The sequence below is a fragment of the Hyperolius riggenbachi genome, chromosome 6 (genome assembly GCF_040937935.1).
Source record: "Hyperolius riggenbachi isolate aHypRig1 chromosome 6, aHypRig1.pri, whole genome shotgun sequence".
NCBI classification, from domain to species: domain Eukaryota; kingdom Metazoa; phylum Chordata; class Amphibia; order Anura; family Hyperoliidae; genus Hyperolius; species Hyperolius riggenbachi.
Window position 1 is genome coordinate 4,088,644 of NC_090651.1, and position 16,022 is coordinate 4,104,665.

General features: G+C 46.5%; 1 protein-coding gene across 6 annotated transcripts in view; it reads left to right on the forward strand.

Annotated features, from left to right (window-relative positions):
- MTOR (mechanistic target of rapamycin kinase) overlaps positions 1-16,022 on the forward strand; it is a 347,943-nt gene that overhangs the window by 316,171 nt on the left and 15,750 nt on the right. For 4 of the 6 annotated variants that reach the window (XM_068238758.1, XM_068238761.1, XM_068238762.1 and 1 more), the window contains 3 exons: positions 6,528-6,602; positions 6,686-6,869; positions 14,253-14,318. In XM_068238758.1, the coding sequence (XP_068094859.1) occupies positions 6,528-6,602; positions 6,686-6,869; positions 14,253-14,318 (325 nt within the window). The remainder of the gene's footprint in view (positions 1-6,527; positions 6,603-6,685; positions 6,870-14,252; positions 14,319-16,022) is intronic. The other 2 variants (XM_068238760.1, XM_068238763.1) reach the window with 1 other exon arrangement.

A 16,022-nucleotide genomic window follows, 5' to 3' on the forward strand; every position in this document is an offset into this window, starting at 1 on the left:
ACATACTCATGTCACTGACTGTCCTCAGAGGAGCTCACACTCTAATCCTACCATAGTCATAGTGTAATGTCCTACCATATTATTATGTATTTATATAGCACTGACATCTCCTGCAGCATATTACAGAGTACATAGTCATGTCACTGACTGTTCTCAGAAGAAATCACACTCTAATCCTTCCATAGTCATAGTCTAATGTCCTACCATATTATTATTATTATGTATTTATATAGCAGTGACATCTTCTGCAGCACTTTACAGAGCACATAGTCATGTCACTGACTGTCCTTAGAGGAGCTCACAATCTAATCCTACCATAGTCATAGTGTAATGTCCTACCATATTATTATGTATTTATATAGAACTGACATCTCCTGCAGCACATTATAGAGTACATAGTCATGTCACTGACTGTCCTCAGAGGAGCTCACAATCTAATCCTACCATAGTCATAGTGTAATGTCCTACCATATTATTATTATGTATTTATATAGCACTGATATCTCCTGCAGCACATTACAGAGCACATAGTCATGTCACTGACTGTCCTCAGAGGAGCTCACACTCTAATCCTACCATAGTCATAGTCTAATGTCCTACCATATTATTATTATTATTTATATAGCACTGACATCTTCTGCAGCACATTACAGAGTACATAGTCATGTCACTGACTGTCCTCAGAGGAGCTCACAATCTAATCCTACCATAGTCATAGTCTAATGTCCTACCAAATTATTATTATGTATTTATATAGCACTGACATCTTCTGCAGCACTGTACAGAGTACATAGTCATGTCACTGACTGTCCTCAGAGAAGCTCACAATCTAATCCTACCATAGTCATAGTCTAATGTCCTACCATATTATTATTATGTATTTATATAGCACTGACATCTCCTTGCAGCACATTACAGAGTACATAGTCATGTCACTGACTGTCCTCAGAGGAGCTCACACTCTAATCCTACCATAGTCATAGTCTAATGTCTTACCATATTATTATTATGTATTTATATAACACTGACATCTTCTGCAGCACATTACAGAGTACATAGTCATGTCACTGACTGTCCTCAGAGGAGCTCACAATCTAATCCCATCAGTGGGAACATTAGAGAAAACACCTACCCTGCTTTCTGTTTCATTCTTCACTGCTCAGCCTGCTTTTTACCAGCTCTGATATAATCCCCGAGCATTCAGTCTGGCTTTGCTCAGGAATCATTATAGCGGAGTCTGTCTTCTCTGATGTCTTTTCAAGCCCAAGCTTGCCCCCTTGTGGCTCTGCTTTCCTGTTCTGTGCATTTGCAGCATTACAGAGAGCTGTGATGAGATGGGCCGAGCTGCTAATGTAAGGGTATACTGAAAAACATTTTTTTTTAATCTATATTTGTTAGTCATAAGAGGTTTTTAGAAATGGTGATTTCATTTTGCACACAGCCGACTAAATAATATGCTTTTCTGATGAACTGTGTTTTGCATGGAGTTGTAGTAAAAAAGCCCACAAAAACCAGCACTCCAGAGCAGCAAAAATACCAGGTATAGTATTTATTTAGTAAAATCTATCGGGGGATATGTTTATTGTGTGCGAAAGCGTTTATCTCTGGTTTCCTTAATGCTGGGTACACACTATGAGATTTTCTGGTCGATTTACTGTCAGATCGATTATTTACAACATGTCCGATTTGCTTTTCGATCGTTTTCCGAGCATTTTCCGATCGATTTCCGTGCACTTTAATAGGAAATCGATCGGAAAATGCTCGGAAAACGATCGAAACGCAAATCGAACATGTTGGAAATAATCGATCTGACAGTAAATCGAGCAGAAAATCTCATAGTGTGTGCCCAGCATTAACATCCCTACTATAGTCAAAGAACTTGCTGGCATTACAATGATTATTCTGTGCAGGAAGCTAAGCAGACATAGAGAGCCGCGGCGGATGCCGGTGATGTGGGTAAATCTCCAGACCTGGAACCGCATCAGGAATGTGAGATTCTAGGAGAGTCCTGTTTGGGATGAGACTTCAGATACAGTATTTCTCCTCAGTTTATTTTCCGTTCAGGTTTAGTAAATGTTGATTTATAATGTCCGCAGCACACATTTTCTGGGCCCGCATTGTTTACATTGGGGCTCTCCGGGGTTCCTCCTTATAAGTAGAGTGTTTGTGGCCCCATATTGTACACACTCCTGTGATCTGTAGTGACATGGTAGAGCAGCCATTTCTTATAATAGCTGGCCTTTATCTGGTGGTGAGGTCATGCCAGAAGGACGCATTATCCAGGAATGGAGCCTTGTGCGCTTGTTGATTGCCAATGCTTGGAAAAACATTGTCCTAAATCTGATTATGGCTCTAAATACTACATATTAAGATGAGGGAAATAAGTGGGTGATGGGGACATTTAACGTGTAGCAGATGGGCAGAGGAGAGGGGGGGAAACACTCACCAATGTTATTTACCAGGCATAGGATCCCGCAGTACTCACACACAACTCTGATAGGCCAACTTGCCGTACATGTTATGGGCCGCTGTATTTCCTGTCATGTGACCTTAGTACCGCAGCCGGGGGTGGATGATTGCTGGGGACACGTTCAATTTCTTGTACAGATCTACTTGTCTCGGTGACCTGCAGCACAGGCTGCAGCCGGTTACAGCATCTCGTACAGATCTAGTTGTCTCGGTGACCTGCGGCCCAGTCTGCAGCCGGTTACAGCATCTCGTACAGATCTAGTTGTCTTGGTGACCTGCGGCCGGTTACAGCATCTCGTACTGATCTAGTTGTCTCGGTGACCTGCGACCCAGTCTGCAGCCGGTTACAGCATCTCATACAGATCTAGTTGTCTCGGTGACCTGCAGCCGGTTACAGCATCTCGTACAGATCTAGTTGTCTCGGTGACCTGCGGCCCAGTCTGCAGCCGGTTACAGCATCTTATACATATCTAGTTGTCTTGGTGACCTGCGGCCGGTTACAGCATCTCGTACAGATCTAGTTGTCTCGGTGACCTCCGGCCGGTTACAGCATCTCGTACAGATCTAGTTGTCTCGGTGACCTGCGACCCAGTCTGCAGCCGGTTACAGCATCTCATACAGATCTAGTTGTCTCGGTGACCTGCAGCCGGTTACAGCATATCGTACAGATCTAGTTGTCTCGGTGACCTGCGGCCCAGTCTGCAGCCGGTTACAGCATCTCATACAGATCTAGTTGTCTCGGTGACCTGCAGCCGGTTACAGCATATTGTACAGATCTAGTTGTCTCGGTGACCTGCGGCCCAGTGTGCAGCCGGTTACAGCATCTCATACAGATCTAGTTGTCTCGGTGACCTGCGGCCGGTTACAGCATCTTGTGCAGATCTAGTTGTCTCCAGGGCTGTAGAGTCGGTACAAAAATCATCCGACTCCTCGGTTTATGAAACCACTGACTCCAACTTCGACTCCAGGTATCCAAAATGGCTCTGACTCCTCGACTCCAACTCCTTAGTCTAATACTTACCAGGGCTGTGGATTTTATGCAAAATTCATCTGACTCAAATTTCCGACTCCTCAGTTTATAATTCCTCCGACTCCAGGAACCCAAAATTGCCCCGACTCCAACTCCCCATCCACAGCCCTTATTGTCTCGGTGACCTGCAGCCGGTTATAGCATCTTGTGCAGATCTAGTTTTCTCTGTAACAACTTGATTTAGGATCACAGCTCATTCATTGGTTTAGGATCACAGCTCATTCATTGGTTTAGGATCACCGCTCATTCATTGGTTTAGAATCACAGCTCATTCATTGGTTTAGGATTACAGCTAATTCATTGGTTTAGGCTCACAACTCATTCATTGGTTTAGGATCACAGCTCATTCATTGGTTTAGGATCACCGCTCATTCATTGGTTTAGAATCACAGCTCATTCATTGGTTTAGGATCACAGCTCATTCATTGGTTTAGGATCACAGCTCATTCATTGGTTTAGGATCACAGCTCATTCATTGGTTTAGGATCACAGCTCATTCATTGGTTTAGGATCACAGCTCATTCATTGGTTTAGGATCACAGCTCATTCATTGGTTTAGGATCACAGCTCATTCATTGGTTTAGGATCACAGCTCATTCATTGGTTTAGGATCACAGCTCATTCATTGGTTTAGGATCACAGCTCATTCATTGGTTTAGGATCACAGCTCATTCATTGGTTTAGAATCACAGCTCATTCATTGGTTTAGGATTACAGCTCATTCATTGGTTTAGGATCACAGCTCATTCATTGGTTTAGGATCACAGCTCATTCATTGGTTTAGGATTACAGCTCATTCATTGGTTTAGGCTCACAGCTCATTCATTGGTTTAGGATCACAGCTCATTCATTGGTTTAGGATCACCGCTCATTCATTGGTTTAGGATTACAGCTCATTCATTTGTTTAGGATCACAGCTCATTCATTGGTTTAGAATCACAGCTCATTCATTGGTTTAGGATTACAGCTCATTCATTGGTTTAGGATCACAGCTCATTCATTGGTTTAGGATCACAGCTCATTCATTGGTTTAGGATCACAGCTCATTCATTGGTTTAGGCTCACAGCTCATTCATTGGTTTAGGATCACAGCTCATTCATTGGTTTAGGATCACCGCTCATTCATTGGTTTAGGATTACAGCTCATTCATTGGTTTAGGATCACAGCTCATTCATTTGTTTAGGATCACAGCTCATTCATTGGTTTAGGATCACCGCTCATTCATTGGTTTAGGATCACCGCTCATTCATTGGTTTAGAATTACAGCTCATTCATTGGTTTAGGATCACAGCTCATTCATTGGTTTAGAATCACAGCTCATTCATTGGTTTAGGATCACCGCTCATTCATTGGTTTAGAATCACAGCTCATTCATTGGTTTAGGATCACAGCTCATTCATTGGTTTAGGATCACAGCTCATTCATTGGTTTAGGATTACAGCTAATTCATTGGTTTAGGATCACAGCTCATTCATTGGTTTAGGATCACAGCTCATTCATTGGTTTAGGATCACCGCTCATTCATTTGTTTAGGATCACAGCTCATTCATTGGTTTAGGATCACCGCTCATTCATTGGTTTAGGATCACAGCTCATTCATTGGTTTAGGATCACAGCTCATTCATTGGTTTAGGATCACAGCTCATTCATTGGTTTAGGATCACAGCTCATTCATTGGTTTAGGATCACAGCTCATTCATTGGTTTAGGATCACAGCTCATTCATTGGTTTAGGATCACAGCTCATTCATTGGTTTAGAATCACAGCTCATTCATTGGTTTAGGATTACAGCTCATTCATTGGTTTAGGATCACAGCTCATTCATTGGTTTAGGATCACAGCTCATTCATTGGTTTAGGATTACAGCTCATTCATTGGTTTAGGATCACCGCTCATTCATTGGTTTAGGATCACCGCTCATTCATTGGTTTAGGATTACAGCTCATTCATTGGTTTAGGATCACAGCTCATTCATTGGTTTAGGATCACAGCTCATTCATTGGTTTAGAATCACAGCTCATTCATTGGTTTAGGATTACAGCTCATTCATTGGTTTAGGATCACAGCTCATTCATTGGTTTAGGATCACAGCTCATTCATTGGTTTAGGATTACAGCTCATTCATTGGTTTAGGCTCACAGCTCATTCATTGGTTTAGGATCACAGCTCATTCATTGGTTTAGGATCACCGCTCATTCATTGGTTTAGAATTACAGCTCATTCATTGGTTTAGGATCACAGCTCATTCATTGGTTTAGAATCACAGCTCATTCATTGGTTTAGGATCACCGCTCATTCATTGGTTTAGATTCACAGCTCATTCATTGGTTTAGGATCACAGCTCATTCATTGGTTTAGGATCACAGCTCATTCATTGGTATAGGATCACAGCTCATTCATTGGTTTAGGATCACAGCTCATTCATTGGTTTAGGATCACAGCTCATTCATTGGTTTAGGATCACAGCTCATTCATTGGTTTAGGATCACAGCTCATTCATTGGTTTAGGATCACAGCTCATTCATTGGTTTAGGATCACAGCTCATTCATTGGTTTAGGATCACAGCTCATTCATTGGTTTAGGATCACAGCTCATTCATTGGTTTAGGATCACAGCTCATTCATTGGTTTAGGATCACAGCTCATTCATTGGTTTAGGATCACAGCTCATTCATTTGTTTAGGATCACAACTCATTCATTGGTTTAGGATCACAGCTCATTCATTGGTTTAGGATCACAGCTCATTCATTGGTTTAGGATCACAGCTCATTCATTGGTTTAGGATCACAGCTCATTCATTGGTTTAGGATCACAGCTCATTCATTGGTTTAGGATCACAGCTCATTCATTGGTTTAGGATCACAGCTCATTCATTGGTTTAGGATCACAGCTCATTCATTCATTTTATAATCACAGCTCATTCATTCATTTTATAATCACAGTTCATGCATTGGTTTAGGATTCGGGTTCTCTGAATCGTCTTCATGTTGTGGAGGGCTAACCATTTTCTTATTATCATCCTGAAGGTGGCTATGACCAGAGAAAAGTTCCCAGAGAAGATCCCGTTCCGACTAACCAGAATGCTGACCAATGCTATGGAGGTGCGTGATGGTTGCTGAGCTGTAAGTAATATGCAATCTGTAGGTTCCTGAGGCGCTTTCATTTGTGGTGGTCTTACCTGCAGGTGACGGGCTTGGATGGCAATTACCGCATCACCTGCCATACGGTAATGGAGGTCCTGCGGGAGCATAAAGACAGTGTCATGGCCGTGCTAGAAGCCTTTGTTTATGACCCGCTCCTCAACTGGAGACTCATGGACAGTGAGTACAAGCATAGTGACGTGGAGGATATGTATTGGGACAGGACCGGTAAGGCTTGCTTACTTCAGGCACTAACACTCTGGATAACTAACACTATCTCAACAATCCCCCATTTTCTCCAGCTACCATGAGGTTACCCATACAATGTGGAGGACAGTCATCTTGGTGGACGTTTAGTTTGTGTGATGTCAGCATGGTCGGGGTGATGGGAAAACATGAGCTGAACAACAGATATTCAAATGTTCAAATCTCCACTGATCCCCGGAAGAAATTCACTTCCACCAATCCAGGCCTATATTCTGCCTGCTGTCAGGGATTCTGGGTAATCACTGGGATTCTGCCTGCTGCTAGGGATTCTGGGTAATCGCACTGTTTTTGCCTGCTGCCAGGGATTCTGGGTAGTGGATGGGATTCTGCCTGCTGCCAGGGATTCTGGGTAGTGGCTGGGATTCTGCCTGCTGCCAGGGATTCTGGGTAGTGGCTGGAACTCTGCCTGCTTCCAGGGATTCTGCCTGCTGCCAGGGATTCTGGGTAATCGCACTGTTTCTGCCTGCTGTCAGGGATTCTGGGTAATCAGTGGGATTCTGCCTGCTGCTAGGGATTCTGGGTAATCGCACTGTTTCTGCCTGCTGTCAGGGATTCTGGGTAATCAGTGGGATTCTGCCTGCTGCTAGGGATTCTGGATAATCACACTGTTTCTGCCTGCTGCCAGGGATTCTGGGTAGTGGATGGGATTCTGCCTGCTGCCAGGTATTCTGGGTAATCACCCAGTTTGTGCCTGCTGCCAGGGATTCTGGGTAATCACCCATTTCCTCCCTACTGCTAGGGACGCTGGGTAATCGCCCAGTTTTTGCCTGCTGACAGGGATTCTGGGTAATCACCCATTTCCTGCCTACTGCTAGGGATTCTGGGTAATCACCCATTTCCTGCCTACTGCTAGGGACTCTGGGTAATCACCCATTTCCTGCCTACTGCTAGGGACTCTGGGTAATCACCCAGTTTCTGCCTGCTGACAGGGATTCTGGGTAATCACCCATTTCCTGCCTACTGCTAGGGACTCTGGGTAATCGCCCAGTTTCTGCCTGCTGACAGGGATTCTGGGATTCTGGGTAGTGGCTGGGACTCTGCCTGCTGCCAGGGATTCTGGGTAATCGCCCAGTTCCTGCCTGCTGAGAGTTGGTTCTCTGTTGCCCAGAACTCTGGACAATTCTGAATTTCTGCTATTGGCAGGTTTTGCTTCGTAGCCGGGAGACCAGCAAAGGAGCCGCCCACTAACTGCACATAACTGACTGTAACATGGGCTTGGCATGACTTGGCTTTGTGCTTCTAGATGCAGCAACTGACCAGCGCTGACTGATGTGCCCTCCTCTCCAGCGTGTGGGATAACCGACTGCCCTGGTCTCATGTACACTGTGTACCTCCCAAGTATAGCCGCCCAGTAGAGAAACGTTTCCCGGCTGCCCAGTGCTCTGTTTATACTGACTGCTGGTCATAAGAAGGATATAGAGAGAGTTTCTGGACAATGTATTGTGTGTTCATGTATCCTTCCACAATGTGTGTCCTGAGTTTCTGCATAGCACGTACTCTGCCCCTCTGCCACCATAAAAAGAACCTGTATAGATAGAAATGGGGGGCAGCCTTTCATCCCCTCCCACTGAAAATGCAAGTTTCCTGCTGCCACATTGCTCTTTCCCCTTGTCAGCTTCCATTTGGTATTTTATTGCTGTCTGTGACCCTATGATGGAGAGTTTCCTCCAAAGGAAGACAAAATAAGAAACAACATCTTAGGAGGCTGGGAAAAATTATGGCTAATGCAAGGTTTCTGTTATTGTCCTCTGACTTCTGACCTGACGACCTGTAGAGCACCAGACCTCATGGACTCTCTGTAGAGCACCAGACCTCATGGACTCTCTGTAGAGCACCAGACCTCATGGACTCTCTGTAGAGCACCAGACCTCATGGACTCTGTGTAGAGCACCAGACCTCATGGACTCTCTGTAGAGCACCAGACCTCATGGACTCTCTGTAGAGCACCAGACCTCATGGACTCTCTGTAGAGCACCAGACCTCATGGACTCTCTGTAGAGCACCAGACCTCATGGACTCTCTGTAGAGCACCAGACCTCATGGACTCTCTGTAGAGCACCAGACCTCATGGACTCTCTGCAGAGCACCAGACCTCATGGACTCTCTGTAGAGCACCAGACCTCATGGACTCTGTGTAGAGCACCAGACCTTATGGACTCTCTGCAGAGCACCAGACCTCATGGACTCTCTGCAGAGCACCAGACCTCATGGACTCTCTGTAGAGCACCAGACCTCATGGACTCTCTGTAGAGCACCAGACCTCATGGACTCTCTGTAGAGCACCAGACCTCATGGACTCTGTGTAGAGCACCAGACCTCATGGACTCTCTGTAGAGCACCAGACCTCATGGACTCTCTGTAGAGCACCAGACCTCATGGACTCTCTGTAGAGCACCAGACCTCATGGACTCTCTGTAGAGCACCAGACCTCATGGACTCTCTGTAGAGCACCAGACCCTATGGACTCTCTGTAGAGCACCAGACCTCATGGACTCTCTGTAGAGCACCAGACCTCATGGACTCTCTGCAGAGCACCAGACCTCATGGACTCTCTGTAGAGCACCAAACCTCATGGACTCTCTGTAGAGCACCAGACCTCATGGACTCTCTGTAGAGCACCAGACCTCATGGACTCTCTGTAGAGCACCAGACCTCATGGACTCTCTGTAGAGCACCAGACCTCATGGACTCTCTGTAGAGCACCAGACCCTATGGACTCTCTGTAGAGCACCAGACCCTATGAACTCTCTGTAGAGCACCAGACCCTATGGACTATCTGTAGAGCACCAGACCCTATGGACTCTCTGTAGAGCACCAGACCCTATGGACTCTCTGTAGAGCACCAGACCTCATGGACTCTCTGTAGAGCACCAGACCCTATGGACTCTCTGTAGAGCACCAGACCCTATGGACTCTCTGTAGAGCACCAGACCCTATGGACTCTCTGTAGAGCACCAGACCCTATGGACTATCTGTAGAGCACCAGACCCTATGGACTCTCTGTAGAGCACCAGACCTCATGGACTCTCTGTAGAGCACCAGACCTCATGGACTCTCTGTAGAGCACCAGACCTCATGGACTCTCTGTAGAGCACCAGACCTCATGGACTCTCTGTAGAGCACCAGACCTCATGGACTCTCTGTAGAGCACCAGACCTCATGGACTCTCTGTAGAGCACCAGACCTCATGGACTCTCTGTAGAGCACCAGACCTCATGGACTCTCTGTAGAGCAGCAGACCCTATGGACTCTCTGTAGAGCAACAGACCTCATGGACTCTCTGTAGAGCACCAGACCTCATGGACTCTCTGTAGAGCACCAGACCTCATGGACTCTCTGTAGAGAACCAGACCTCTTGGACTCTCTGTAGAGCACCAGACCTCATGGACTCTCTGTAGAGCACCAGACCTCATGGACTCTCTGTAGTGGAGTAGGTCTTGGGGACTCTCTGTAGAGCACCAGAGGTTTGTAACTCTGTAGAGCACCAGACCTCATGGACTCTCTGTAGAGAACCAGACCTCTTGGACTCTCTGTAGAGCACCAGACCTCATGGACTCTCTGTAGAGCACCAGACCTCATGGACTCTCTGTAGTGGAGTAGGTCTTGGGGACTCTCTGTAGAGCACCAGAGGTTTGTAACTCTGTAGAGCAATGTTCTCCAACCCTGTCCTCAAGGCCCACCAACAGTGCATGTTTTGTGGAAATCCACAGAGGAAGTTAATCAGCTCTGCTGAGACACTAATTACCTCACCTGTGCATGTTTGTAGTTTTTTGAAAAACATGTACTGTTGGTGGGCCTTGAGGACAGGGTTGGGGAGCTCTGCTAAAACACCAAGATCTTTGGGGTACTCATGGAATTCTTAGCAGGGACAAAGACAGCAACAACAACTTGAGGGTCTATAACTAGTCCTGACTTTATCCTAAAGGAACAAAGTTTAGTCTGAATGGCTGCCTGAAGAAGTGTGCAGAATAAACTTCCTGACCACAGTGGTGGCATGCTGCAAGCTCAGGCCAGGAAACTCGCATCCTTATTAGGAGGGGGTGCAGCAGAGGCAGCCTCCATGTTTCCCTTGGGTCAAGTGTACTTTGTTGTGTATGTACTTTGTGTGTGTGTGTTTGTGTGTGTGTGTTTGTGTGTGTGTGTTTATAGTGTGTGTGTGTGTGTGTGTGTGTGTGTGTGTGTATAGTGTGTGTGTGTACACTGAGTATATGGTGTGTGTGTGTATGTACTGTATGCAGGTGTGTGTGTGTGTGTGTGTGTGTGTGTGTGTGTGTGTGTGTGTGTGTGTGTGTGTGTGTGTGTGTGTGTGTGTGTGTGTGTGTGTGTGTGTGTGTGTGTGTGTGTGTGTGTGTGTGTGTACTGAGTGTATGGTGCGTGTGTGTGTGTACTGAGTGTATGGTGCGTGTGTGTGTGTACTGTATGCAGGTATGGTGTGTGTGTGTGTGTGTGTGTGTGTGTGTGTGTGTGTGTGTGTGTGTGCGCATACACTGTATGCAGGTATGTATGATGTGTATGCACTTGTGTGACTGTGTGCGTGTACACTGAGTGTATGTACTGTATGCAGGTATTGTGTGTGTGTGTGTGTGTGTGTGACTGTGTGTGTGTGACTGTGTGTGTGTGTACTTTATGTGTAGTGTGTATGTGTGTGTGTATACTGAGTGTGTAGTGTGTATGTGTGTGTGTGTATACTGAGTGTATGGTGTGTGTGTGTGTGTGTGTGTGTGTGTATACTGAGTGTATGGTGTGTGTGTGTGTGTGTGTGTGTGTGTGTGTACTGTATGCGGGTAGGATGTGTATGCACTTGTATGACTGTGTGCGTGTTTTGTGTAGAACTAACATGTCCGTCTTGCACACGGTGTGTATGAGCTCTGCATGCTGCAATCCGCATCACACTGTAACCCCTTCATGGCTGAGGCAACGTCACACGAAGGTGACGAGATGTAATCTGCTCATGTTATAATATTTATGTTCATCTGCTAATAACAGCTTTCTGTATTGGGAGGAGGTGGGTGAGATCGGCATGCATGCACATTGTATGCAATCCATCTGCAGGCACCACAATACCACACATACAATCAGCAGGCGCCACAACACCACGCATACAATCAGCAGGCGCCACAACACCACACATACAATCTGCAGGCGCCACAACACCACACATACAATCTGCAGGCGCCACAACACCACACATACAATCTGCAGGCGCCACAACACCACACATACAATCTGCAGGCGCCACAACACCACACGTACAATCAGCAGGCGCCACAATACCACGCATACAATCAGCAGGCACCACAACACCACACATACAATCCGCAGGCGCTACAACACCACACATACAATCCGCAGGCGCTACAACACCACACATACAATCAGCAGGCGCCACAACACCACACATACAATCAGCACGCGCCACAACACCACGCGTACAATCAGCAGGCGCCACAACACCACGCGTACAATCAGCAGGCACCACAATACCACGCGTACAATCAGCAGGCGCCACAACACCACACATACAATCTGCAGGCGCCACAACACCACGCATACAATCAGCAGGTGCCACAACACCACACATACAATCAGCAGGCGCCACAACACCACGCGTACAATCAGCAGGCGCCACAATACCATGCATACCATCAGCAGGCACCACAATACCACGCGTACAATCAGCAGGCGCCACAACACCACACATACAATCTGCAGGCGCCACAACACCACGCATACAATCAGCAGGCGCCACAACACCACACATACAATCTGCAGGCGCCACAACACCACACGTACAATCAGCAGGCGCCACAACACCACGCATACAATCAGCAGGCGCCACAACACCACACATACAATCTGCAGGCGCCACAACACCACACGTACAATCAGCAGGCACCACAACACCACGCATACAATCAGCAGGCGCCACAACACCACGCATACAATCAGCAGGCGCCACAACACCACGCATACAATCAGCAGGCGCCACAACACCACGCATACAATCAGCAGGCGCCACAACACCACGCGTACAATCAGCAGGCGCCACAACACCACGCATACAATCAGCAGGCGCCACAACACCACGCATACAATCAGCAGGCGCCACAACACCACGCATACAATCAGCAGGCGCCACAACACCACGCGTACAATCAGCAGGCGCCACAACACCACGCATACAATCAGCAGGCGCCACAACACCACACATACAATCTGCAGGCGCCACAACACCACGCGTACAATCAGCAGGCGCCACAACACCACGCATACAATCAGCAGGCGCCACAATACCATGCATACAATCAGCAGGCGCCACAATACCATGCATACAATTTCCATGAAGCTGAAATGATCTGCATCTCATTCACCTCCTCCAGCACAAAATCTGCTCGGCTTTTTTGGGGCACAGATGGGGATTTCTTTTGAGGATGGATTTTAAGCTTATTCTGTAATAATCTGGCAATATTTGGGGGGTGGGGGAGTGAGATTTTCTCATTTTTTCTGTCAATGCTTAGCCACCAGAATCCTGTATAGCCTGGATATGGGGTACACGTATTTCTCCTCATTTCTGGGGTAGCAGAGATGTGGGGTGTCTGCAGAATGTGGGCGATTGTCCCCAAATAAGCGTGAGCAGGTTCTCTTCATGTATAAATGCATTTCATTCACAAATGATCACTATAAATACCTCAGAACTTATTTCTCTGCCACACATGGAAATGCATTTATCTGTCAATGGCTTCTGTTGTTTTAATCATCATGTTATTCATTTATTTGCTTCTTATCATTTTATTGTCTTTTATGTCTGTTTTTGAAATGTGTTTGAATGTTTTATAATGTCTCACCGATATGCTGCGTTTCTGGGAACCAATCATATGTGCCACGACTGCATCACACGGCTTCTCATGTCCATAGCTTATCACATGGCTTCACCAGCCAATCAGAAGAGCTCCCGGGACTCAGCTGACCCCAGCAGGAAGTGGCTGCATGTATTTCCTGCAGGAACATATAGTAGCGGGAAAGTCATGCTGGTCCTATTCTGTGCAGACAGGTGGAGGATTATGCCCTCGCCTTTTGCCCCCAGCACCCCCACTAGACGCCCCCTCCCTCCTGACACACAGACTGCACAGAGCTCGGCTTGGATGTAGTAGTGTGCAGCCAGGAGTTATACTCTCCGCTACTTCCAGGGGACCAGTTGTTGGCTGCACTTCCTGTACAACAACAAACATGGCTGCCCCTCCCCCAGTGTGCGGATACAGAGACGCCGGCTCATTTGCAAGTATAATTGTCACTTCTTTCGTCACTTTCTCACTGTTCACTATTATTATTCTTCTCTTCCCGCAGCTACTCTGAAGGGGAACAAGCGCTCTCGCACAAGGACAGACTCCTATTCTGCCGGTCAGTCCGTGGGTGAGTCCACACTGCACACACATTACACAATCTGGGCTGCAAGTCCGCCAGGGTGGAGCGTTCTCTTCACCGGCCACTAAACGTGGCCACACACCATGGTTTAATATTTGTCTGTACAACCGATCATTTTATCTATTTTCAAAAAACATCTTTTTATTGTATAGTTTGTCACCTTACAGACCTGTCCACAGGGGATTGAATTCTCCAGGATTCTACAGACAGGCTGTATTCTTATCTAACTAAAGGGGGCCATACAATAAAATGTTACTTTACGGCAATTTAATAAAAGCAATCTGTTGTACAGAAAAATTGAAAGCTTTTTCTTAATATTCTAATTTCCTCTTTTGTTTTTTGATAAAAGCTTAGGAGTGGTAATTTTTTGCGCGGTGTAGGGTAGAATTTCTTAAAATTGAAGTACCGTATATACTCGTATACAAGTTGACCTCATGTCGACTCCAATATTCAATCCACTTCAGCAGGGAATTTTTTATTGACTCCAGTATAAGTCTACCTAGCAAAGTTAATGGCTGCACTTGGGGCCCAGGAGGGGTTAATGGCAGCACTGGATAAAGTATTGCAGCTACTAACCCCCTCCTGTCCCTTATGTGCAGCCAATACCTTCTCAGTGCCTCCATCTACAGCAATTAGTCACTCCCCCTCCTGCAGCCCAGTATCCCCCCCCCCCCCCCCCCCCCCTTACTTGGTAATTTCTGTGGCCAGGACTTTCACACCTGTGTTCTCTTAGCATTTCCTTTTCTGAAAGTATCACTTACCACTGGGTAAATTGCTGCAAATGGGAATGTCACTATTCGTATTCACATTAGTCTGTGCTCAGTGCTGCCTGTGACTCGTGTATAAGCCGACCCCTATACTTTTATGAAGTCAGGCAGCCCTACATTTCTGGACTTATACTCGAGTATATACAATAGGTGGTTTTGGCGCCAAGCTCTGAAACTAAGTAGTAGAGTACATCAGCACACCAGTCGTAGTTTAGGATGCAATGCACATTTTATTGTGCACCGTTCCACATAAACTTCCGACCAAGGCATGCCCTGTGTGGCCCCCAAAACAATTGTCAGAACTTTATGTGCAATAAATAGTGCACAATCAAATGTGCTTTGCACTACGGCTAGTGTGCTGATGTACTCTACTACCTTGTGATTGCAAGTGGCCCTGCCTTGTGACCGCATCCAGCACCCCCAGGACTTGACGGTACGCCAGCTTTATCTTCAACACACACAAACGCACGGTACACACTGTCCTTGCAGTTCAGGGGCAGCGTGTGGTTGGTTTAGCATTTTATGAGGTACGTTCGGCTGACGGTTCTCTGTACTGGAAGCAGACTCTCCTGTTTTACAGGCCTGTCCACACCCGTCTCTCCGGCGGGATACCGATAGTACGCCACGTGTAGTAGCCGGATCTCTGCTTCTCTCGCTGTGTGGCTGGTGGTGGAATACAAAGCCCAGCCAGCCACGGCCCAATGAATACATTATGAGTGTGTTTCCATATTGTACTATTCTAACTTTCCCCGATATAAGAGCCGTCCGCCAAGAGATCTGCGACGTCTATAAACACAGGTTGTATTTATTAGGCCGTTATATAACCGCCTCACATCTGATAATGGAAGACAGATGGAGGAGTCAGGAGCGATATTGTTGTTACACACACTGTGGGGAAATGTCCGGCATCCACAATCGCTCACTG